General features: G+C 31.5%; 3 protein-coding genes and 1 long non-coding RNA gene across 6 annotated transcripts; 2 read left to right on the top strand and 2 right to left on the bottom strand.

Annotated features, from left to right (window-relative positions):
* Positions 1-3537, bottom strand: GCS2alpha (glucosidase 2 subunit alpha). The gene is made up of 7 exons (XM_015927819.3): positions 3369-3537; positions 2848-3292; positions 2101-2752; positions 1612-2038; positions 995-1518; positions 539-917; positions 1-451 (listed from the first exon to the last, which is right to left on the bottom strand). The coding sequence occupies exons 1-7, from the start codon at positions 3488-3490 to the stop codon at positions 256-258; spliced, it is 2745 nt and encodes a 914-aa protein (XP_015783305.2). The 5' UTR covers positions 3491-3537; the 3' UTR covers positions 1-255.
* Positions 3538-6230: 2693 nt separating this feature from the next.
* On the top strand, positions 6231-6653 carry LOC107369422 (glutamate receptor ionotropic, kainate 1-like). Its single transcript, XM_015937407.1, has 2 exons — positions 6231-6431; positions 6543-6653. The coding sequence occupies exons 1-2, from the start codon at positions 6231-6233 to the stop codon at positions 6651-6653; spliced, it is 312 nt and encodes a 103-aa protein (XP_015792893.1).
* Positions 6654-7938: 1285 nt separating this feature from the next.
* On the bottom strand, positions 7939-26376 carry LOC107361082 (SRSF protein kinase 3). 2 transcript variants are annotated; one of them, XM_015927820.3, is made up of 11 exons: positions 25524-26376; positions 16111-16966; positions 10871-11119; positions 10445-10696; positions 10279-10366; positions 10098-10185; positions 9900-10006; positions 9540-9825; positions 9389-9474; positions 9033-9303; positions 7939-8937 (listed from the first exon to the last, which is right to left on the bottom strand). In XM_015927820.3, exons 1-11 carry the CDS (start codon positions 25615-25617, stop codon positions 8735-8737), a joined length of 2580 nt encoding a protein of 859 aa, XP_015783306.2. In that variant the 5' UTR covers positions 25618-26376; the 3' UTR covers positions 7939-8734. The 2 variants fall into 2 exon arrangements, with proteins under 2 accessions (XP_015783306.2, XP_089122872.1); XM_089266746.1 differs by lacking the exon at positions 25524-26376 and adding an exon at positions 17097-17356.
* Positions 17564-20684, top strand: LOC107361085 (uncharacterized). Of its 2 annotated transcripts, XR_001568445.3 has the most exons (4): positions 17564-17755; positions 17813-18037; positions 19193-19409; positions 19542-20684. It is a non-coding gene; the product is annotated as an uncharacterized LOC107361085 (long non-coding RNA). The 2 variants fall into 2 exon arrangements; XR_016198161.1 differs by lacking the exons at positions 19193-19409; positions 19542-20684 and adding an exon at positions 18215-18472 and having other exon boundaries at positions 17614-17755.
* Positions 26377-26874: the final 498 nt, after the last annotated feature.

Consider the following 26874-nt stretch of genomic DNA (forward strand, 5'->3'; position numbering starts at 1 on the left):
TGAAGATTTGAGTGTTTTAATGAAAGATTAGGCTTAGAGTTTTGCCGCAAAAATTAATTTTCCAATAGAATTAATAAATATAGTAACTTTACTATCAAATAAAAGTAAAGTACAATCGGAATGAGTTAGAGATTGTTGTAAAGTTCGTAATCTCTTGTACCATGATTTTTTCCTTAAGCGCAAAAGATATGACTTGAAATGTGCTCATCTCTTCCTTCCACATGATTGTATGTCTTAATAATAACCAGCTATCACTTAGCTGAGTTTGATTTGCCATGAATCACCCATCATTAAACTTGGTTTTCGTATTATAAGTGTTTGGCTTGTAGGATTGTATTTAAAACTTAAGTTGGCCCCATTAGTTGCTTCAATTTTACTTGGTTTATTTGAAATCCTATGAATTACCACTCGTTCCAACCAGCTGTTAGTGGGGAAGCTACCATGAATTATTCTGAAATAAAGATGAGAAAAAAATGTGAGTGATATAAATAGTGAGGATGAAGGATTATTTGAAATGGTGAAATAAAAAAATACAAACCTATAAGTTAGAACCATTTTATCGTAAATTACTTCTGCTAAAATGTATCCACCCGATTTATAATTATAAGAAGACCCGTCGTCGAGATAAAGCTTTCCCTCAGCATGTCTCTCCTCGGCATCTAAAAAGATTTGCAAAGTCATTGGATCACCTAATGACAAGGAACAACTTCTTCGCATTCTTTCTCGTTTGACAATTATACTTCCAGCTCTCTGGAATCTTGGAATCGAATCAAGTGTCACATGGATATCAGCACTTGATCCACCTTGATAAATAGTGTCATCTTCAATTCCTAACCAGGATTCGCCTTCACCAGGGAAGTAGACATTAACTGAAGACACTCCTTTGTCTAGAACTGGTCTTATTAGAAGAGAGTCACCTAAATATCGAGAAAAAGTAAAAAAGGACGGCAATTATAATAAAGTCAAACATGAATAAATAGATTAATTGAATTACCTAAAAGATACTCTTCTTCCAAATTAAAAGCTTTAGCATCTTTAGGAAAATGAAGCCACACTGGACGCATAATTGGGGTACCATTGATGGATGCTTCATAGAAAAGTGTATAAATGTAAGGTAAATAAGAGTATCGAGCTCTTGTAGCTAATCTTATAAGGTTTTTTGTTTCTTCGTCATAAAGATAAGGCTCTCTGTGCTTAGTATCGAGATGAGCGTGAGCTCGATAGAATGGTTGGAATGCAGCAGCTTGATACCAACGAACAACCAATTCAGTTGATTCTGGATCATAAAAGAAACCAGGAGCATCTGCACCAGAAAAGGCCATTCCAGAGATTCCAAGAGAAAGAATCATTGGAATAGACATTTTCAAATGTTCCCATTTAGCCATATTATCACCAGTCCAAACCATAGCATAACGCTGAGAGCCCGCAAAGAATGATCGAGTCAAAATGAATGGTCTACGATTTGGAGCAAAAGTAGTCAATCCCTTGTATGTTGCTTTAGTTACCAAGAAACCGTACCTGTAAATGGAACAATAATTTATATGTAATATTATTTATTTTAAAATAAAGTTAACTCTCTGGACAGAAAGAATTTTCCTCATAATAACTTACATATTGTGAATATCACGATGCTCAATGCCGTTCATATGAACAACATCCCGAGGAGCGGACATTTCAGGTCCATTAAAGACACTTGGCTCATTCATATCATTCCAAATGCCAACATTACCATCTGTGAATCCAGGGAAAAATTCTGGATTGAATTTACTTGACCACCATTCTCGAACAGCAGGATTCAAGAAATCAGGATACAAAGCAGGTCCAGGCCAACAATACCCTTCATAATCATTGCCATCTTTATTTTTTATGAAATAGTTATTTTGAACAGCCTCATTGTAGATTGGATAATTTGTGTCTTTTTTGATATGTGGATCAATGATGGCAACTAATTGTCGACCTTTGCTGGTTAGATTTGTAATGAGTCCTTTAGGATCAGAGAACATAACTGGATCCCATGTAAAGTATTTTTTGGATCGTCCTGAAGAGAAAAATCAATAAGTTAGCTGAAGCGTGAAGAAATCATAAAATTAGTAAAATTACCTTCAGTATATTCAATATCTAGCCAGAGAACATCCAATGGAAGGTCATTGGCATCAAATTGACGCTCCACTTCATTCAACTCTTCTTGACTGAAATAATTCCAGCGACATTGATGGTAACCAATAGCATAATAAGGAGGCAATTCAAGAGTACCAGTTATTTTACCATTTTGTCTCATCACATCGAGTGGAGTTGGTCCTAACATTATCCAAACATCAATTAGCCCAGTCTCAGAGAACCAATGTGTTAATCGACTTTTAACTTCTCCAGAAACTAAATGTGAGAATAAACCGCGAACTCCTTGATTTGATGATTCTATGTCAACCCAAGTTTCAGAAGGATTCAACCAGAGTAGACCGACTGAATAATCTTCGGAATGAGCAGCCATAAAAGGTATAGCCCCATATAAAGCCATTCCATTGTTCAATTCGTATTCAAAAATATCCACATTATAGAAACGGTAAGGATCTGTTTCATCTCGAGTATTTTTCAAGGCAAATGAATCAGCGTGCTCAGGTAAACCATAAACATGATCAAAACCAACAAAAGAAAAGTCCATTCCAACTGACATTGGTCCATAAGGTTTACTGTCAACAAAGGATTTAAAGGTTTCTTCCCAGCCACCATCTTCTTCTTCTTCTAATTTTTCTTCCTGATATTCAAATAAGATAGAGAATAATAAGAGTAAACAGAAAATCAATCATATTTTCATAGGTGCTGAAACTCGAATAAAAATTTGTTACTCACCTCAGGTACGTTTTCTCTCTTTTGCCTAAAATGTTCAAATTTCAGGAATTCTCGAGCATTAGCACTGACAACTAATCTATCACCAGTGAATATGTCGACTCTGAATGGATTGAAAGCAATCAATACTTTATGTGAAGCGTCAGCGGGTCCAAAGGTAAGAGTGACATCTTTATCGGTGGGTTTACCAATATTGATTTTACCATATTCTATGTTTTCAACTAATGCTTCTCTTGGGTCGTATCTTTCTCTACCTGGATGGGCCTCATTAATTCTGACATGTAAAACTGAACTGTCTTTCAAAGCAGCATTGATGGTAAGACGGAGAAGAACTCCATTAAGCTCATTTTTGAGAATAGCTTCAAAGCCAAGTTTATTATCACTAGGTTGCACTGTTTTGGGATCTAACACCCATTTATTTGGTTTCCCTTTGATATTTCGATTCCGTCTGCATGAAGACAACATGAAATTAGAACAATGAAGAAACACAAGAGATATAAAGAGCAGAAAAGTTTAAATCTTACCTGCAGAAACCACTTTCACTACATGTTTTGAACTTAGAACGATCGGCTCCAAGTACAGATGTGAATTCATTGCAAAAATACAATGAAAAAATTAAAATAAATATTATTTTCGAAATCATCATCAATGCTGAGGTGTACAAAATTTATATCTAAACGAGTTAAATATTAAAACCTGAGATCAATGTTATCAACCTCACAGTTTTACATAGAGTACATTGTAACTAATGGTTACAATGTCTCAAGCAAAAGGCGTAAAGTTTAAACTTCTAAACAATTTTTTCCCGTAATAACTGAATTGAAGACACATAAAATTATGTAGATCATATATTTAATAATTTATTTGAAATATTTAGTAAATTACAATGTTTTAGAGATTGCTTTTCCTATAACCTTTCCCTTGAAGAATCCTTTAATAAAACCGGGAAGGTATTTGAGTCCAGTTGGCTTCTTTTCTTCTTTAGTTACAATCCTTTTATATAAAGTCTCTTGAGGTTTTTCTGGTTCAACGCGTACCAACACTGGTTTGACAACACTTATATATTTGATTTTCATTTTGGGCTCCTCAAGTTTAACAGGCTTGTAGATAACTTTGGGTGATTTGCGTTTTTTAAATAATCCAGTAGCTGTTCCAGCAATTAAACCAGCAGCTTCAGCCTTTTGTTTTGTCATCGCTGAACCATGGACCTTGCTACTCTCGACTTCAACAACTTTGACTTTTTTAAAGGCGCTGACCATTGAAATTAAAGTTGCACATAGCAAAAAGTTTACAATGATGAATTTCATGTTGATGAGGTGTGTTGGTGTGTGTGTGAGTTTTGAAGAAACAAAGTAAAATTTTCACGAGAAATGAAAGTATATCACTAGATTTAACTCAAAGATTGAACTGATGGCCACAATTGGAAAACTCACTCTATTTATACTCGTCTATCGAAGAAGTTAAAACACTCAAGGCTAAAAATGCGCACATCTTCAAATATTTTCTTCAGAGCAAATCTCTTTCTTCCACCCTAATCATGATTCATTTACATTTACAACGAACTTTTTTGAAACACAACTTTAGGCTGAGTATAAAATTTTCCCTTTTAGTTAATCTTTTAATTCTTTTTCGTTAAGATAAATCTGTATCACAGTCAGCTAAAAACGGATGAGCGAGACAATCTGATGCTTTAGCACGTTTTTCTGGATCATATTCGAGCATAGGTTTTAAGAAATCAGTAAATTCTTGGGCGATTTGTGGTTCCTATTTATATTTCTGAGTTAAAACTTCAAAAAGACCCCATGGCTTGAAAGATATTATACTTCGAAGTTGACCTGTGAAAAGTAAGACAGTTTCCAGTCAATCCTTTCTTCTCATAATCTTCAACAAACATCGTATAAGGTCGACCCTGTTTGGAAATGGACATTGTATGAGAAAAAGAGTTTTTATTCAACCAGAAAGATGAATATTTGCTGAAAATATACCTAAAAAGACACAATCAACACAATTGTAAAATTTATTCACAAGCTGAAGAGTTACTGCAAAACAAATGGTCAAAAACGGGTAAAAATAAACTTTGTTCAAATTTAGACTTTGTTTGTTTGTAGAGTTGAAAAAACTGAGTCCATCAGTGTGATTAAAAAATATATCTGATCAGTAGTTCTCAAGAAAATCGAGATCCAAATTGAAACTTCGATCGCAGTTTGTACGGTTACGTGAGCAGATTTTTTCATAAAACTTAATTTCCCTTATTGATATTATGCTTATCAACCAGAAAATGCACTTATTTTAAGAAAAAAAGTTTTCGGCTTCTGTAAAAGCGATCAAGTTCGATTTTCAATTAAACTTGTCGCATTCAATGACCATTTTAGTTAGAGAACTGAAACTTATTTTCAGAGCATAAAAATTGTTCTCACACACCAGGAATTCAATACTTTTTCCGATTGATCAATAGTTATCTTGATTTTGGCCATTGACCTAAAAACTTTGAACATCGATATTTCGAGAATGGTAACACGTACAATCTTCATTGTTTGACCAAACATTAGTCTGAATTATGTATTACAATATAATGAAATATGAAATCATTCAAGATGCCACGAAAAAAGTTATAGCATTGGATTTTTATGTTACCAGATTTGAGTTTGTTATCGGGTTTTCTTATCACAAATCTCAGGTGTCAGAAGGATATTCATGCTTAAATGAATTAACTTGGATTTTATTCAATCATCAGTCATATTATATTATAAGTCATAATGCGATCTATCGTTTGGTCAAAGAATGGTGATTGTGGGTACCACCGTTCTCGAAATATCGAGGTCCAAAGTTTTTGGGTCAATTGCCGAAATAAAGAGAACTATCGATGGATTGAAAAAAATATTTGCTTCAGGGTTTGTATAATTAATTTTTATGGACCAACAGTAATTTGCAGAAGTCTAAATCTTACGGCCAACAAATGCGACACGTTTAGGCCAAAATCGAACTTTTCTGTTTTACAGAAAACAGGAAATGTTTTTTCGCAAAATAAGTTCATTCTAAGGTTGGCCATCAAAACTCAATAATGAGAATATTAATTTTTTTAGAAAATATAGTCACACAACTGTACAAATTGCGATCGAAGTTTCAACTTTGGCCTCGATTTTCTCGAGAACAATTGACCAGAGAGATTTTTTACCCACACGAATAGACTCAGTTTTCAAAACCCTACAAACTAATAGCGTCTAAATTTGAAAAAAGTTTATTTTTACCCGTCTTTGAACATTTGTTTATGCAGTAACTCTTCAGCTTGTGCATAAATGTTACAATTGTGTTGATTGTGTCTTTTTAGGTATATTTTCAGCAAATATTCATCTTTCTGGTTGAATAAAAACTCTTTTTCTTATACAATGTCCATTTCCAAACAGGGTCGACCTTATACGATGTTTGTTGAAGATTATGAGAAGAAAGGATTGACTGGAAACGATCGATTCGAAGGTTATTGCATTGATTTAATGAACGAGATTGCAAAAAGACTTCAGTTTAAATATGTTATCCGTTTGGTTGAGGATCGAGCTTATGGTCGGCGAAACGAGAATGGAGAATGGAATGTAATGATTGGTGAATTAATTGATGGTTAAGCACAACTTCTAGCATTCATTTGCGATCTAGAACATTGATGCTAAGCGCTAATTGTTTAACTTTATCTTGATTCTAAACAGAAAGCTGACATTGCTGTGGCTGATTTAACGATTAATTATGAACGTGAATCTGCTGTAGACTTTACCATGCCATTTATGAACCTTGGAATCGGTATTCTTTCTCGGATATAAGATATTTTTCGGTTGTGATTAACACTGAAAAGACACAATCAACACAATTGTCACACTTATGGACAAATTTACACAAATACTGCAAAACAAATGGCAAAAAGGGGTGCAAAGTCAAACGATTCTTAAATTATCTTAGTCGGTCATTGGTTTTAAAACTCTGATGTCAATATTCAGTCATACTAAACCATAATGTCAGCACGTATTTACGTTCAAAGTTTTGAGGCCAATGGTCAAAATGCAAAAGAACTGTCGATGAATTGAAAAAGCTATTCGATCCATGGCATGTACCATTAATTTTTATGGACCGATAATAAATTTTGACTCTCCAACTCTTTCTGTCACAGAAGATGTTCGGTTTAACTGAAAATCGAACATGATCTGTTTTACAGAAACAGAAAATTTTATTTCTCTAAATAAGACCATTTTCTGGTCGATCGTCGAAAGTTACACCACTAAAGGAGTTTTCATGAAAAAATTTGCTTCTATTTTTGTAGCAAAACGTTTGAACTTTCAGTTTTGCACTCGATTATCTCGAGAACTATTGATCAGAGCGATTTTTAGCTCGCATAAATTGACTCAGTTTTTATGCCCCTACAACCTAACAGAGTCTAAATTTGAAAGAAGTTAAATTTTACCCGTTTTTGACCATTTGTTTTGTAGTAACTCAGTCAATTTGTGCATAAATGTTACAATTGTGTTGATCGTGTCTTTTTAGCAACAACCTCTTTTAAACTTCAACTTGTATGAACCCTTGAAAGCTGAAATACCCAAATAATTTTCATGCATTTTCTTATTTTCAATTTGTATTGAACCTAATTTGCTTACTAATCTTTATGTTATTTTTAATGATATCTAAAAATTTTTACTAATGTATGCCTTTGCTAAGCTTTCTACATAGTCGTTTAGTTATTTCACAGTACTTAAAAAAAGCTGAACGGTACGGATTTTCTTTGCTCAAACTCATATGTGAAGGCTTGCTAGTTACATTTAATAAAATGAAAGATCTTTCATTTGAACTGAGTTTCAAGGTGAAGACATAGCAGCTGCTGTCAGAACGTGCCTACCATCAATGGAAACTTAACCACATTCATTGTAAAAACCATCAACATTTCGATTCTGAAATCATCAATGCTGGGTGTACAAAATTTATATCTAAACGAGTTGAATATTGAAACCTGAGATCGTAACATTGTAACTAATGGTTACAATGTCTCAAGCAAAAGGCGTAAAGTTTAAACTTCTAAACAATTTTTTCCCGTAATAACTGAATTGAAGACACATAAAATTATGTAGATCATATATTTAATAATTTATTTGAAATATTTAGTAAATTACAATGTTTTAGAGATTGCTTTTCCTATAACCTTTCCCTTGAAGAATCCTTTAATAAAACCGGGAAGGTATTTGAGTCCAGTTGGCTTCTTTTCTTCTTTAGTTACAATCCTTTTATATAAAGTCTCTTGAGGTTTTTCTGGTTCAACGCGTACCAACACTGGTTTGACAACACTTATATATTTGATTTTCATTTTGGGCTCCTCAAGTTTAACAGGCTTGTAGATAACTTTGGGTGATTTGCGTTTTTTAAATAATCCAGTAGCTGTTCCAGCAATTAAACCAGCAGCTTCTGCCTTTTGTTTTGTCATCGCTGAACCATGGACCTTGCTACTCTCGACTTCAACAACTTTGACTTTTTTAAAGGCGCTGACCATTGAAATTAAAGTTGCACATAGCAAAAAGTTTACAATGATGAATTTCATGTTGATGAGGTGTGTTGGTGTGTGTGTGTGTTTTGAAGAAACAAAGTAAAATTTCACGAGAAATGAAAGTATATCACTAGATTTAACTCAAAGATTGAACTGATGGCCACAATTGGAAAACTCACTCTATTTATACTCGTCTATCGAACAAGTTAAAACACTCAAGGCTAAAAATGCGCACATCTTCAAATATTTTCTTCAGAGCAAATCTCTTTCTTCCACCCTAATCATGACTCATTTACATTTACAACGAACTTTTTTGAAACACAACTTTAGGCTGAGTATAAAATTTTCCCTTTTAGTTAATCTTTTAATTCTTTTTCGTTAAGATAAATCTGTATCACAGTCAGCTAAAAACGGATGAGCGAGACAATCTGATGCTTTAGCACGTTTTTCTGGATCATATTCGAGCATAGGTTTTAAGAAATCAGTAAATTCTTGGGCGATTTGAGGTTCCCATTTATATTTCTGAGTTAAAACTTCAAAAAGACCCCATGGCTTGAAAGATATTATACTTCGAAGTTGACCTGTGAAAAGTAAGACAAAAATAATTAATAAACAACCATCTTATCATGAAAATCTAAACTCTGAATAATTTTACTACGTTAGTGTATTTATTTACCTCTTCTGTTGAAATAATCTTTAGAGTACGTTCCACTTAAAGCAATGTGCCGTGGTATGTCACCTAAAAGTTCAATTATATGAGCTAAATGATCTTCATCTCTGGTGTAGTCTTGTCCTGAATGAGGTTCAAATAAATAATCTCCAGTAGCCAATTCAAATGCCATACATGCTGTACTCCATATATCAGCTGGAGCTGAATAACCTGCACCAAGAATTACTTCTAAGCATCGATATTGACGAGTTTGAATATCTTCAGTGAAATGGTGGTCCTAATAGAATGAGAAATAATTTGATTTAGAATCTGGAAACCAAATTTGCTCTATTATGAATAATCTGTAATAATTGATTGCTTACTATCCAACAAGCATTTCCAAGATCAGCAATTTTCACTCTTATATCACAAATTTCATTAGCAGGATCAGGCACTGATTTTTGATTATCTGAAGTAAAAAGACAAAGCAATTATTAAGCTATGAAAAATTTCGATAAGTTGATTCAAATTTACCAGGACAAGAGATAGCTCTTCTCATGATTGTTTTGTTTTTATTCACTGATGTCTTATTGCTAGTCTCATTGGTCATTAATGTGCTATCTGATGTATCAAATAAATCTTGTGGAGCTGTGCAAACCAAAGAACCGGGTAGTTTCATTCCTAGTTTAGATAAGTGTGTTGCTTCAATTGCTAATCTACGAATATAATTTTCATCAACTTCGAGTAATATATTTTCTGGTTTAATGTCAGTGTGAATAATTTGACATTTGGTATGAAGATAGTCCAATCCTTGAAGTACCTGGAATCATAAATAAATATTATTAAAAATACATATCAGTATACTAATGTTTTATTCTTATCATAAATATATACCTGTTTGATAATAGATTTCACATTTTGAATCGGAATACCTTCATAATTTGAACGGATGATGAGTTTGAGAAGATTTGATCCAAGAACCTCGAAAACCATGCAAATATCTGAGATTTGATAAAATACAAAATACAATTTGAATTAGAAAAGATAATTATCGCTGAAAAAGGTAATGGCAGATGAATATGGAATACATACGTGTCCCGTTAACACCAGTGATTTCAAAATCATCCAACAACTGAACAACTTTACTTCGATTCGGATCATCGTGATCACTTTCTCGAACCTTGAAAAAGTCATTAAATCAATAAGATTAATATAAGGTCAAGATAGAGACCAAGAGCAAACTGAAAGCTTTTCAAATCATTTATGTAATTACATTTTTCAATAATTTAATTTCATCTATAGCAGTTTCAGTGTAATGAGCAGCACTCTTGACCACCTTTAGAGCCACGAATCTTTTCAATCTAAAAATGAAAAAAACACAAGAAATGGTCAAAATTTATTCCAGTCTGAGTTGAATGCAAGGTAAAAGTGTCTATTACATAAGGTCCCAACACAACCAGACTGTTGAAAAATGTCCCCAACCAAGTTTCCTGATTATATGATATCGTGAACCGAAAACATCTCCAATTTTAACTGGATGATAACCTCCTTTAACATAATCAGCTGGATCTTCTTGTTCATCCCAATCCGATCCATACATTTCACCATCGCTGTTGCCATAAGCCTCATCGGCATTGTCCTCCGCATCAATAGCTCGTCTATTGATCATGTTTGTTGGTACAGTTGAAGGTCTATATAAAAAATATTAAAATACAAGTCAATCAATTTGAAACTAAACAATTGCTACGCCTTTATTTAATAGCAGCTCTTGTCTACAGCAAAGACTGATTATTAAATAATGTAATTTGACTTTGTTCCAATATTATGCCACTTCAGTACATATTACATGGGCTTTATTAACATACCTTACATCCCAATCAAGCCATTCAGATGAAAAATGATCCCAACCTAATTTACGTATTGTCTTTTGACGACCATTTAATAACTCATCGAGATGAAGTGAATTGTAATTCGATTTACCATAATCGTCATTTGATTCTTGCTTATCATTAACTTTGTGATGAACATTATTATTCGAAGTAACCGGATCAATATTGCTTTCATCATCATATTCCTGCCTTCCATTGTTACTTATTGATTCTCGCGGTTCAGCACTGAAAAAAAGGGGGAAAAAATGAACATAAATTTTATTAGTTTTCAATTTATAAACAGTGTAATTAATCGTACAAACTGCCTAACAATAGTCAACTCAATAACAACCCAACACTCCAATTTAAAACTAAGTACAAATGTACTTGAACAAATTATAATAATCAACTGTAAGTAAATCAATCAAATATCAAGAGCATCTCCTAATTATGCAAAAATTAAAGTAAACTGAAGATTCTCCTAAGACTGTTAACAATTAAATTACAAATGCGCGTAACAACGTTAACTAACTGCATTACAAGATTAAGAATTAGATTCAACTATTTTTTCCTCGAGTAAATTATTAACAATTGTTAATCTAATTCTTAAGCTGCTATTCGTGTTAATTAATAGTGCAAAAAGAGTATTACAATCAATAAATCAATTGGAAATTCACTTTGGTTTACACAAAAAGCAGCCAAATTAATCTTTTTGTGTAGAGTAAAAATTTTGAGCTGAAAATGATCATTTATAATCATTATTATCATTATAAATAATCATCATCATTAACAAGGTAATTTATTGATTTCCATTGAATAGGTTGATAAATCTCTATGAACTATAATGTAACAAGGAATGTATCACTTTCATAATAACGTTGAATATATTATTTCTTGTTTTATCTTGAATCACTGAACAATTGTTATTTACTAATAACGATAATATCTATAATTATGAACAATTATATTTAAATTTAAGCTGAAAATAAAGTGAATATTGTAAAATGAAATTTGAGATCAACTTGAATAATAATAATCATTGAATGGTTCATAAATAACCACTAATTTGTACAGTTTAGATGTTCAAGTGAAATTCATGAGCAAATAAAAAATCAGTTGAATCATCAATTTAAATGCTAACTTGGAAACAGCTTGAAAACAATGGTTTGATTAAAGCTTATAATTAGATGAAAGTCCAAAATAGATGGACATTTGACCTCTTCAAATGGTAATCATAAGGTAATGATAAACAATTTGCAAATGTAAATAAAGTGATGAAGCTTATGAAGGGTTCAAGTAAATAGAGATTAAATTATTAATGAAAAGCCATTAGCAAATGGGTTACTTTTAGAGTTAAAAGATTCCTATTTAATGCATTCAATGTGTGAAACATTGAAAGAGGAAAGCGAAAGATCAATGAAGCATTGAAATAGATTAAAGGTTTAAGGATTTCAAGTGAGATTATCCTAGCAGTTCCAATGAATATGAATAGTCAACTGGAGCACTTTGAAAGTCAATTCATTTGATTATTAATAGATGATTAAATTGAACAGCTAATAAGGCTTTCCAGTGAAAGAAATGATTAGTCTTGCAATTTAACAATGTTCCAACAAAAATATGTTCATTGTTATTGTTCATCTTGATTCATAACCATTTGAAACGGTAATTTAATGAAACCCTAAGGCTGGTTAAAAGGGAAAATGTGACTCACAGTTTCCGGAAAAGGCTTTAAAGATCATTAGAGATTATAAATTTTGGATTTCATTAGATGTTACAATAGAGGGTAAAGAGTAAAAATGGAGTAACCCTTCAGGGTAAGGACATGTTGAAACAGAAATGATGAAAACTGTTAGATTGCCAATTTAAAAGTGAAATAATGTTGATAATTAAGATGAGTAAGATGAGTTGGTTTGAAAAATCAAGATGAATGACCGAGCTAATGTTTAGCTTCCTCATTGAGTGGGCTTCATATTCAACGGGTAAAGCTTAGGAGGTTAAACAATTGCTGGCCAAAAGAGGAACCAAATCAAACTTTAATCAAACAGGTGTAACGGTTAAAAATTCAATTAGCAATGAGAAAAATTGTTAACAATTGATTCTTGACAAATTGCTTTCAACCAGATTACACTGAAAAAGACAATGTTAAGGTTAAATGAATACAAATATGTAATCAAACTGCAAAGTTGAAAATTTCAAACCAGAATTGAGTGAATTTTTTTTGTATTGTTATATAAATTAATGAGGTTTGGTTGAGCCTATGGCTAAATTAAGGCCAATTTTCATTGTATATTCATTTCAATGGGTTATAACTATTATGAATGAGATTCTATGAGAATTGTTACTATGTTAATCAGTTTGAATTGTAAGGATAATACTGATTTAATTAACTGCTATAAATATGTCTATTTGTTTGATTGTTGAAATTGTTTACATTTGAACTGTTTAACTGTAACCACAAGATTTGGGTTTATTGGGACAACCTAATGTTTTAACCTAAATGTTAACTCATTTTATTGAGCTCAAAATGTCTGATCAACACTTGTGCTCATCTAATTTGATTAATCGTGAATATTGAACTTCTATTTTTAAATTAAACCTTATTAAAGGAGTAAATATTTGATAATTAAATTATAATCAAAAGAGCATGAGATTGGTTTAATGTATAAAACGATGAAGGTGGCAATGAAAATGCAAAATTGTGTCAAATTGTCTGATGTTTGTCGAGTCAGCTGTTATCAATTGGACATTAAAAATGGGTTATTCTTAACTGGTTCAATAGTTAATCATGTTATCATAATAACATTTGGAATAAGAGACTAACATGATAAAAAAAGAGGGAAGATGAAGGCAATAAAATTGAAAGACTGTCAAAAGCGTAATGACATTAAGCATGGATTAAAGTTGGATGGTTAAATGGTTGGAAGGAAGAGACGAAATGTAGAAAAAATGAAAATAATTATCAACATTTGAAGGTTATCATGATAATCATGAGTCAATGAATGCATAAATAATGATAATAAAATGAAATGAGGATCAATATTAAGGTAATAATGATGAAAAGAAGACAAAATATAAAAAAAGTAAATGTTGAGAATCGATTCCGTAGAGATTCTTCTTCCACCAAATTGAATGAAATGTTTCAAAGTGAATGGATAAGAAGAAATGAAAGAAACTCTCGAATCTATAGTTCGAAAGGTAGCGATGAACAACCGAAAAAAAAGCTTCTAACCAGTTGTGCCCTGAAACCATTCCTCGATGAACCAAAACAAACCAAAAAGGATTTTAGGAATAATTTGGGTTTTCTGGTTAAACCGCGCAAAACCTGGAAAGAACGATGCAAATGGCTTAGAAAGCGTAAAGTAAATTGAATCTTTAGATTACATTTAGAGTCGAATGAATGGAGAAAATTCGAGCCTCGATTTTCTGAATAAATTTCAAAGAAGTTCTTGCGGAAAACATTTTCTCGGGTAATTTTCGCGCATAATTTTCTTATCCACCAGATTTGGCTCATGGCATTTGTTGAATGAAACAAATGTTTAGCTCTCATCACCCTACTAATTGTTTCAACTCTTTCCTGTCATCATATCATGACATCATAATCATCTGATTCATCAGAATCTTCCATGGTTAGGTTAACAGCCAACTATTTTTTTCCAATGAATAACTTAAGGATACATTTACCTGGATGTTATAATTTGGTAGCATGACAAAACTCTATGTGACCCTTTTCCACCTTTCTTTATGAAACTCTGAGTTTTGGCTTCTGTTTCAATATTTCATGAGTCCATTAACCTCATCATCAATCGTCATCATTCATAGATAGTTACACCTTTACACCGGATCCACTTCCCACTCCTTCATCTACTTATCCACCCTCAATCTTAGTGAGGACTTTACCCTTAATATCATTGTTGTTTAATGAAAACATTGCTCCAAACATGAACCGTTACACAAATGTTAAAATGTCAAGACAATCAAATGACAGTTTAAAACAAGTACTCTAAATTGATTACAAAATTGACAACATTAGCAAATTGCTCTTGAAATTTGATTCAGTTAAGATTTCAATCAATCAGATAAAGTTGATTATTGATTTTTTTTACCAACTTTTCAAGACAATTGTTTTAATGGTTGCTGCTAATTTAAAAAAAGGTTAGTCTGCATCAAAATAATGCTTTGATCAATAATGACGTGAATAATGTTCAAACTAATAGATATTAATAGATTAAAAAATTGCTGACCAAAAATAGCTCAACAAATGACCATCTTAAGTTGATAGGTTGAATAGTATGGTTTTTCATTTTATGTTCACCTTGATGATAATTTTAACATAAATGGAGTTGCATAAAATCAGTCAAACCAATGATAGAAACAATGGAAAATCAAGGTTCAATAATCAATCGAATAAATGATGACCAAATGAGAAATGATAAGGGATTGTCTTAATTACCAAATCACTTTGCTAAAAGCAATAATAGAAGTGATAATAATTAACTTAATCAGCATTTAATCTGCAAAAGAAAAACCTTGAATATCTGATATGGAAATCTCGAGTTTCAACAGTTTTGATTGTTCCTAATGTTTTCCATTTTATTACTGCCAATTATGATCACAACTACCCAATTAAACTGCCAATTACGGCTACAATTAATAAGCTGCTTTTGAAAGCTAATCGAGACTAATAAGTGTGAGCCTTTAACAACTAGAGTTCAATTATTTAAGGTGGATAGTTAGTTGATAAAGTAAAGCAGGCAAGAAATAAGGTGATCAAGATGCAGTTAATTTACACTGTCGTAATACAGACGTTAATTAGTCGCAAAAACTCATTTGCAAAATTGAGAATCAATTCCATGTGTGAGATATCTTTTCATTTGAACTTCAGATAAGAGTTCTTTGAGAGAATTTATCAATTTTTGTTGAATACATTGACCGAGATAGCATCAAAAGAGCATAATTGAAGACGAGTTGACCAGTCAAAGGCTGACCAAATAAAACTTGGATATTTTTTCTATTGAATGATGTTAGTTTGAAATTTTTATCTTGATGAACTTGCAATTTAGAAGCGCTCATATGTGGAAATGGTTCATTTTGAAATTCAGTATAAACTTTTTAAAGGAAGTAAAAAGTTAGACTAAACAGGTAGGCGATGATATTTGAGTCGATCAAGTTAATAGCATGGATTAATTTTCAAAGATAACAAATTGAAGATAGTTGGAAAATTTGTCACATTAACTTACTTCCAGGTAGGCACTGAGAGGATTCCAGAGAGTCGATGAGTTTTGGTTGATGTTGTGGATGAGGGTGAGGAGGATTTACGGTTAATTGAAAGGTCAACATCATGGTGATAATGGGAGTCTGATTCTTCAGAGAAAGATGAACCAGGAGTTGGGGTTCGATCTGATGATGAGCGAACCAAAAGACCTGATCCCAATCGATCAGGAAAATGATGATCATCAATGGCTTTTGTTGAAGATGCTGATCCTATTGCAGTTAATGATGTTGGTGAAGAACCATAATTTGCTCCAAGGTCAAGGGTTGGTTCATAAGATGTGATTCGCTGAACTGATGGCATTTCTGGTTTATATGGATATCTTGGTAAGGTTGGTGATTGCTGTTTTTGATGGTAATGATGATGACCAGGATTGGGTTCTAATTGATGACGATGGTAATGATGGTGAGAAGACGAGGAAGAAGATGGTGAGGTATGCGGATGATGGTGATGTTTATTAGAAGTAGATAGTGAATGTGAGTGATGAGATTGTGAGTGCGGGTAAAGACTATTGGGCGAATGGGAAGGTTTTTGTTTGTTTTGGTACGATTGGTGTCGATTATATGTGTATGGATCACTCAATTGGTGGTTTAATGTTGGCAGAAGACGTTTAGATTGTCGCTGTTGAGGACGGCGGGGATTTGAAGGCGATGGAGATAAGCTTTTTGAATTTCCTCGTTCAAAGGAATCACAGGATGAGGAAAGGCTTAACTTTCGATCTTCTTCACTTGTAGTTATTAGTAGTTGATGTTCACAGCCAGATTTCCGTTGATCATCACTTTGATTGATAGTAATTATGTGAGTACCATCAGCATCAGGTACCTCTATGAAGATATAAAGAAAAAAGAGAAGAGAAAAAAAAACAAATTTAAGAAACAAGAATCACACAAAATGTCACGGACGAAAACAATAGTGGAAATAAGCAACTGTAAAGGAAAGTTATCAGTTTGTTACCAATCAAGATAAATGATAAAAACGTGTGAGAGGAACCATGAAAAAAAGGATAAAAAGAAGATGAAATTGCTGATGATGACGATTAAAATAGAGGAAGGATTATTATTCTCAGTCTGATTAAAATCAAGGTTGATTGTGGAAACTTGGATGAAATAAAATTGAAACGGAACAAAAAGAAAATGTAAAACTGTATTAAAAGTATTAAAACAAAGCTTTATGAAGCTTGATGACTATCAGTTGGTATTAACCAATTGAATGGTAAGTTCAAAAAAAAGATTCGTTTAATCAAAGAAACTTCCCCTTTCTATTCATCCCCTTACCCACTCTTTCTCTCCTTTTCTCTCTTATCTTCTCATTACTCTCCACTCTTAATCATCATATTTTCCCTCTTTTTTGTCTCACTCACTTGTTTTACTTTCTTTCCTCTCTTTATGGTAGATGATGAAAAAAATTAGTAACAAGTTCAAAGATAAGGAAAAGGATTTTAACGGTAAGAATATTTTAGCTTTCAATTTGTCCAAACCTAAAAACTGGTTAAACAAACGGTCTTCTAACGGTTAATGTCGCTGATCATGAACATGGTGAGATTGAAAGGAGTAAGGAAGACAGAACAGGATAACTCTTCCCGCTCCTTTCTCTCGGGTTTTACTTTATTTCATGTAAGTTCATTGACATTGAAATTGTTTCTTTCAATCTAACTCTTCTTTCAATTTCAGTGTCTTCCTTTTCATCTTGTATCTTCTGTCAATCTTGTTTCTCTTCTGAATCTGTGTCTTCTTTCAACCATGGTCTAATTTCTGGTCATATCTTGATGGAACAAAGTGAAAAGACAAATTCGACTTCTGATCAACCTTTTCTGGATCTCATGGTTAGATTCCTCACAGTAACAATTGAGAATAATTTGACTGTTAATCTCCAAGATGCAATTCAAGTCATTCTGGGTAAGTCTTTACAGAGCTTTTGTTTTCAGTGGCTCTTTTCAATTCTCTATTTTTATACGGATTTGCAACCTTTTTCAATCAATATAAAGACACATTTACCATCAATTTATTTTAATTGTTTGCTATATAAATTTGATTATCACCATCAATATTTCCAATTTCCAATTTCCAATTTAGATTTCAAAAAGAAAAGTAAACAGAAAAGCCGTCTTAAAATCAAGAATGGAGGTGTCAATAAGTCAATTAGTTGGTGCAAAAGTGAGCTTAAATCGAGAGAAAATCTATATCCACCTTATCATTAATTCATTGTATACTGATTATCAATCACATGCTGTTAACTTGAAAATACTAATTGTTCCGTAGTTAACGGTGTGTAGGCTGTTGAATACAATATTTTATCGATAAAATTCATTTTTATTCTGGATTCAAAACTAGATTTGGATTTATCCTGAATAATTTGGCCATAATTGTAGCTCAATCAGTCAAAATTAATGTTAACTAATCCATCATCATGAGTACTTGAGCCAATCGATCGTAGGCCTTATCAAGTTGATTGAACGTTAAATAGTAATAATAAATATTAATGTACAGTTGGCTACAGTTTTTTATCTTCCACTAAATGCAAGCTCAATCAAAAAAGCAACAGTTTAAGTCCAATTGTTGTGCATAATTCCAATTACAATTTAAATTACCAAAACCAGTGGTAATTTTGAAATTTGAATTTTCGGGGAAATCCCATGTAAATAAACAATTTCTAGTTATTTAGGATTTTCTAGTTTCATTTAATTACAAAACCATCAACTTTTAACAGTAAAAAGATCCATTTTCATCATTTTTCTTTTTTTACCTGAAAAATGTATTCAATACATAATGTAATTTCATGACAATAAACTCAATCATCTTTTTCTCTCAGTCAAATTCCCTGATTGTGAAGGTGATGTGTTGATATTTTGACTCCTGGGGAGTTAAACCAATAATAATAATCTATTGATGATATATTTTTTGCATGGGCGTTTATTGAAACATTTTTTTTGAGTAATTCCATATTCCCATTGAAAATCAGCAAATTCATTATCTCAAGTACTCAACTTAACAGAACAAAGAGAGACTAAATTTAATCAAATTCTAATTCCCTTTTAATCAATCAATTAACAGCACCGGCAGTATAACAGATTGTTACTTGGTTGGATGAACACCAGAATCGATTGAAAATTAAAACTAACTGATCATCTTGAAAATGGTTTCCTCTTCACCAAGCAAAACGGATAAAATGGGCATCATCATTCATTCACAACAAAACAATATCATTCCTTGTATCTAGACCAAGTTGAATCAATTGAATTGATAAATGTTTGATTAATCCAATTAAATGGTAAGTTATATGATATAACTTATATCAACATGAATAGTTATCATTAATAGATCTCATCTTGAACAAAATAACAATTAAACCTTATAATCAGATCATTTAGATTAATTATACTCTTCTTCTTCCTCCATTCAGATTCAAAGGACGTTTTCTCGTTTCATTCATGGCATTTCCACTGTTCCCACCATGATTCAACTCCCAGTGTTCATCTGTCTACTGATTATGCATTTCACTTGATACATGGTGAAAAAACACTCTCAATTCAATAATCTTCAAGGCCTCAATATTTCATCTGTTATTTTTGATAAGCAACTTGGAAGAGACGCTTTTTTTACCAACATTATTGTTATTATCATTTGGATTTCTCCACTCTACTGTACGAATCATTGAACCATCACGATGATGCTATTATTATTTGGTCTCTTTCGTTCTCGCAGTGAAATTGTAATCAAAATGAAGAGGATGGTGAAGATGCTGATGGATAAAAGGGAAAAGATATGATACCTTAATAAGATGGTGAACATTGACAAAGAAACGAACGAAATGAGGATTTTTTTCCCTTTCATCTCTTTTTGTCACAATTGTTATTCTTTTCTTCCACTTATCATTAATTGATCACCATCAACAACTTCAACAATAACATCGTATTCCTCAATTTTTTATTGTTATCTTTTGGATTGGCAAAAATTATCGTCATCTTTGGCTCATCTGAAAACACAAACCTTTTCAAAATTTCAATCCAAAATTGAATTGAGTTTTTTTCTTCATTTTTCATTGTATCACATTGTCACCCTTTTATATTTCAATTTCAATTTTGGCTTATTGATTTTCTAGTCTCATCAATTGATGAACTGACTCTTGCCTCTATTGACTTGAAACTTGAAAGAAAAGCTCAATTCAAGGTAACAAGCAACATTACCACCTTTTGTTCAGATAATTGATCCTGATTAATCAAATATATATATATCAATATTTGAATGCAGTTGAGAGCATTGAAAGTGAAAAATATTTTTCATGCAAAAGGAAAAAGTTGTTTTCCTGAAAAGCAAAAAAAAAACTATTAGTGAACGAATGAGCCTTTTCAGGAACATTTTGTTCATCATTTCTCATTTACAGTTGGTTGATTTCAAATGCACTTGAACACAACGAAACATTATATTATTATTAGATGATGAAAAATAAAAAACTCATAAAGTTAAAAAACTACTCTTTTTTGCTTCTTTCATTTGCTGTTGTTGTCAACCTAACATTAAATTTTCAAAGAAACTTTCAATCCAATTGTTTTCTTCCATTTCTTTTCACCATCTTTTTCACGCTTATCCATCAAAAGGTTATCCAAATGATCTTAACTATTATAATAATAATGATCACCACCATTGACATCATTTTATCCTTGTTTGATCAAAAATTCCAATATAATTTCAATATTATCCAAGGCATTGTCAGATGAACATTATCTTTCCCATATAAATGCCTTTTGAATCATTCCCATTAAATTGACTCTTAAGTGACTTTTAATTCAAAACACTTTAAATTCAAACTTAATTGCCAACCATTTCAATACCAAGAATAAACAAGAAGCTAATGAATTGCTCTGAAAAGTGAAATCTCTGGAAACAAATTTTACAATTATCTCTATCCTCTGACCTTTGAAAAATGAGCAAAAAAATCCAATTTCACCAAATGAACCCAAAATGACCAAAGTTTAAAATGACACGAATTGGTGAACCCAAACTGGTTCTGTCTTTGAAACCTTACCTTGTGACATGATTATGGTTAAATGATGGTCAACTGTTGACACATGAGATGATTTGATTGACGATCCAGGGTTGATATTACCAGAAATGGTCAACTTTTCAAGCAATCAATTATTTATTACCTTGGCTTCACATCACCCTGGTAATCATAGGAACAGCCAAGTCAAAAAGATAGGATAAGTTGAATGTTTTCAAAAGTGTTTCTGGTGAAATGTTTTTCTGCCTTTTCTTAAATTTTTTACATTCTGTCTGTTCACTTTTTTATATTAAAAGATGTAAAAATGTGAATCAGGAATCAACAAAATGAAGGGAAACATGGAAAAAAGCAAAATGAAATTATTATTCTTAAATATTATTCCCTCTGTAAATATCTTGTTTCATTTTAAACATTTTTAATATTACTGTTCAACTTTTATCAACAGACAACTCATACTGTATTCAGTGAAATATATAATAAAAGCATCGTGAAAACAACTCTTGAAAATCTTATTACCATTCAGAGTAGAGAATTGTTTGTCAATGAAAGTAATAGAATAAGATTAATGTGATTATATTGAATATAATTAAGCTTGTTCCTTGTTCCATTTGTATTGTAATAACAATAATGATATAATCTTTTCCAATTTATGCATCAATATTAACCAGAAAAGCGAATCATTTTCATTGCCATGGAATACTTATATTGATATAATAACTGTTAGACTAGATAAATACACATATTGCATGTAAAATTATTGGCTTGTTTGTATCAAATGCATGAAACAAATAACAAAACTTCAATTTTAATCAAACTTTAATGATATTAGTAGTTTAATTTGCTGGTATTAGCCTCATAAATGGCATAATAGTCTCAATTTGCTTTGGTTAACCCAACAACAGAAAAGTCAATTTGCTTGACATTTGTACATCTGGTTTAACATAAGATTTTGAAGTTTCATCAAAATTAGGAAGATCCTGCTTGTCATGAGCTTTTGAGTGGTATTGCTACATTGGTTTCATGGATCGAGATATAAAATACTTTTGTTATCCTTCTCTTTAAACTGAAAATTCATGAAATTGAGGTAAATATTGCAAAACTCAGTGAAAAAGTCAACTATTTTTGGATGTTTTCACAAACACGCAATAAGCTTACAACTTGAAAGGCTTTCAATCTCTAACCATTTTCATCCTTATTCACCATCATTTTGGCTGATCATTTTTATTGTCCATTCTTGGCTCTTTATTTTCTTGTTTATCAAATAAATTGAACACATTGAATAATACAGAGGTAATAATAATGATAATAACATTATCAAATGAATGGTTTAACAGCACAAAGCTCACTGTTCAGCTAATTTAACAATTTAACAATTTACAGCTAATGCCTTTCGCATGCCATACAAACTGCTGCCTTTAACAGTTACTGGTTCATTTTAACCCAAACCTGGTTCACCCGCAACCAAACAAAAAAATAAGTGAAAATGGCAAGAAAATCGATGAGTAAACAAAACCTGGGAAATGAAAAAGGCTGGAGAAAAACATTTTTGCCTTTCTCAATTTTACTAATATCATTAAGTTTAATCACACTTTGTCAGGTAAATTGCAATGACAATTAACAATAAACTCAAGTTTAAGCAAAAACGACCCAAAAGGCTTGAACCAATCGATCACCAATGTTATTAGGGTGGCCGAAACAAACGAGTACGTTTTATTTGTTTTATCAAATTTGATTTAATTGTCGTATGGAGATGAATATTCGTAGTTAGCATCTCACACCATTCATGCATTTTTTGCAATTAACAAAAATTGATTATCTCAATTAATTGCTGAGATATTCAAATTTAATTAAAAAATGGAAAAAGACAAAAATGAAAAACGAGCTGTATTTTTAAAAATGGTCAAAGGGGGGACCCTATGCATAAACTGTATTTTTTTTAAAATCAATGTTATTCAATGGGAGCTGAAATTTTTTCCCATTTTGCAATTAAATTTAAATATCTCAGCAATTAATTGAGATAATCAATTTTTGTTAATTGCAAAAAATGCATGAATGGTGTGAGATGCTAACTACGAATATTCATCTCCATACGACAATTAAATCAAATTTGATAAAACAAATAAAACGTACTCGTTTGTTTCGGCCACCCTAATAATATCCAAGTCAACACAGGTTAGAGATAAACAGTACTTAAAAGATATTAACACAAATATCAATTCCAAGACGGATAAAGGATGAAATCTTTGAGTCTGCTAAAAATTCATAAAAATCAATTCTGAGATTCCCATTGATGACCTGAATTGCATGTATCGAGCACAAAAACACCAACATAAACCCAAAACACGGTTAAAAAAGCTATCTCATCGATTCATCGATAATTTTAGATCGATCCATCGGCGTTTCTTAATCGTTTATTTCGCCTTTCAATTGTAATCATTTACCAAACTCATCAAAATGATTTGGTAAATAATTGTTGATTTGAAGGTTGAAAGTATGAAATGAAAGTTAAATTTCTATTGCTTCCATTTTTGGGTTTTATCATTTGAATAGTCAAAGTCAACTAATATTTACATGTCAATGCTTGCGATCAAAAATTGACAGAAACATTGAAATTCCCTGTTATTATGAGAATCAGCAATAATTTAGATGTAAACATTGATGAAAAATTCCATCAAATTGGTTCAGAAAATGGTTCTGAAAGTGTTTAGAAATAATGAGTTGTCTTGTCAATTGCAATGTAAAGGTAGATGTTGAATTTGAATTGAATGAACTATTTATTGAATTATATCAACTGATAAGTCAAATAAGACATTCAGTTAACTATGAAATTTTGCATTATAGCCTAACATCATTGTTATTACCTTTAGACAGTTGGAAAGAATCATATTTTGAAAGCCTTTTTTGATAAATTTCATCTTCCTATTTGAATTTGACGACCAATTTCATGTTCATTCATCAGAATAGCAATCTAATTGATCGATTTGATACAACTTTAAACTCAACTGTTCAATAAACTCAACAATTAAACCCAACAAGCAGCTATGAAAAAAGTCAACATTAAACTCACCAGTTTTTTAATGTTAAACTTAAAGGTTAAGTATTACAATTTTGGGTTTTGATATGTTATACTTACCTACAATTAGTTTTATTGTGATGCAAATTACCTGGAAAGATGTGAATTGTTGATAAGCTGATTGTAGTCTTTTTTCAAAGGTTAAACTATGAATAAAAAATGAACCGATTATTGATGCTCAGCATTTCAATTTCATTACAATTCATGTATTATAATGTATTCTGGTTTTGATTTGTTTTTATTTTGAAAACGCAAATTTAAATGCAATTTTTTCTTGTCTTCAAATAGACTCAAATTGACTTTGACATTTTAATCAAATTATATTGCTTAACCAATCACTCATTGAACCATCATGAAATTTAATTGTAACCAGATGAGTTCAAAGTCAATATTCACTTTTAATAATCAATTTGGTCTTCATTTCAATCAACAGTTAAATTGTTATTTATTGCTAATTTCAACATTGGTAATATTTTCAAAATTGAAGAACCATTAAAAGTAAATTTAGTGAAGAGTTTATTTTTTGTAATCAAGTTTAATTGAGATTTTATTTTGATTAAGATTCAAATGGAAGGTTAAATTGCAGTTTAACCATCCATTAAATTGTTCAAGTTAATTTGTTAGATTTGTCAGTTTAGTTTAAAGTGGTTAAATTGAAAATTAGAGATTAAATGAATTAAGAAACAGTTGATTGTGAAAAGAGAGTTGAAGATTTTTAACCGAGATTTGGGTTCAAGTCTATGGATTGAGTTTGCATTTGAATTTCAATTGTTTTACATGTAAATGGATGTGGAACGATTGGAAATATTTCATGGTATGAACTGAACCTTAGATACAAAGATTGAGTTAAGAAATAAACAAAACAGTGGATCGATAAACGATTAGCTTAGCATAATTTGTATACATTTACGTAAGGAAGCAGAAAGAAGGTAAAAATAAGAGGGAAAAAAAAGGTTATTCGAGGTTTATTTTTGGGTTAATGGTGATACTAAAGGTATTATTAAATGTGTTATTCAATGTATTACTAAAGATAAGACTAACAATCGTTGAGTTTACATCAATTATCGGATGAAAGGAGAAAGTAGAAAAAAATTGGATGCAAATGTTGATTGAAAATCTGATGAGAGGTTAAAGATTCTCAACATGATGTTGTTTTTTTTGCTTTCAATGTTTCAAATGCAGGAAAAGATGTAACATTGAGAATAAACAATTGCTTATTGATTTGTAACATTTGGTAATCCATGAATGACAATGTTTTAATATGGATAAAGGAAGAAGAAAAATAATGGAAAATTGAATGATATTCTTACCTCCCCAATCAAATCCACTGAATCTTTTGACCGAGTCAACCATAAATCTCATGTAATTGGTTACCATGGTACGAAAATCAGCTGACATTTGCATCCTTATATGATAATTATGATTAAACTGAGCTTTTACATGAAATGGATTGGTGATATTGAGGAACACGAAATGGTTAAAATAGAGATATCAAATCAGTGGGTTAACATGGTTCAGGTTTTGTTGTTGTTTTGCTTTTTGCTGGAGTTTTCATGTTGATTGGCTTACACTGTTGAAAGACATTGTAAGACAAATTAACCAATTATAAAATAATAACAATTTATATTTTAAAGGTATTATGTTTAGGCTTTTGCCAGGTTAACCAGGATTTTGCTTGAGTATTTATCAGTGTTGAGTATTGGGTTGAGTTTTGAAGGTAAAAATGTTACTGTTGTCGTTGTCGTTGTTGTTGCTATTGTTGATGTTATTGTAAAAGTAATGAGTTGATGATGAAGAGTAATTGACTTTTATCATTAACTTGAAGCTTCTGCCATTATTGTAACACATTAGTATTGGCGTGATTATTATTTATTTCACATGAGATTGAGTTGCAGGGTAACACCGAGTAAAAGTGAAATAAAGGCAGAAAAGAGGTAAAATGTAAACATAAATAAACATGATGAAGGGATGAAATGAAATAAATAAACAGATATTCACACAAGGAAATACACAGAGTGAGGAAGGATGAGAGAGGAGTAAAGTTGAACAGCACTGGGGATGATATTGATGGGTATTGTGATGATAATAAGGCAGGATGATGTGAAAGTAAATGTTATCATATGTATATGCAAGAGAGCAGGCAATGTTGTTGTCTTGTGTTCAACTGGAGAGGATGATGATGATAATGTTGATGAGGAAGATGTATTTGACTCCATCAGATCCATCCAAGAATCATACTCAGTATGAGCATGAAACATTATTGGTAAAAATGGTAAAAGACTGAAGAAAGAGAATAAAGAAAGACAGAAACAGAGAAGTGAAAAAAGTAGCATTCACAGTTGAAGGTAAACGAAATAAAACATTTAACTTTCACAGCCAACCAAAGGTAAGCCTTTCGAGCAAACAATATAATCATTTTAAATTTTGAATATAATTGCTCTTCAAATTCACCAATATTCACCAATATTTATCAAGATTCATTAGATTTACCATTTGCAACCTTTAAATTGTCTGTATTTAATCATGTTTAGTTTTACGTTTGATTTGGGTTTAGGTTAGGTTTAGGCTCTTGGTTTGGTCTTTGATTACAGCTTTAGACTTTGACTGATTTTGTGTTGACTATATTCAGTTGATTCTTATTGTGTTTTATTGTGATTATGA

Source organism: Tetranychus urticae, chromosome 1 (assembly GCF_039701765.1).
Source record: "Tetranychus urticae isolate SD_2017Ah chromosome 1, NJAU_TeUrti_SD_1.0, whole genome shotgun sequence".
Classification (NCBI taxonomy): Eukaryota; Metazoa; Arthropoda; class Arachnida; order Trombidiformes; family Tetranychidae; genus Tetranychus; species Tetranychus urticae.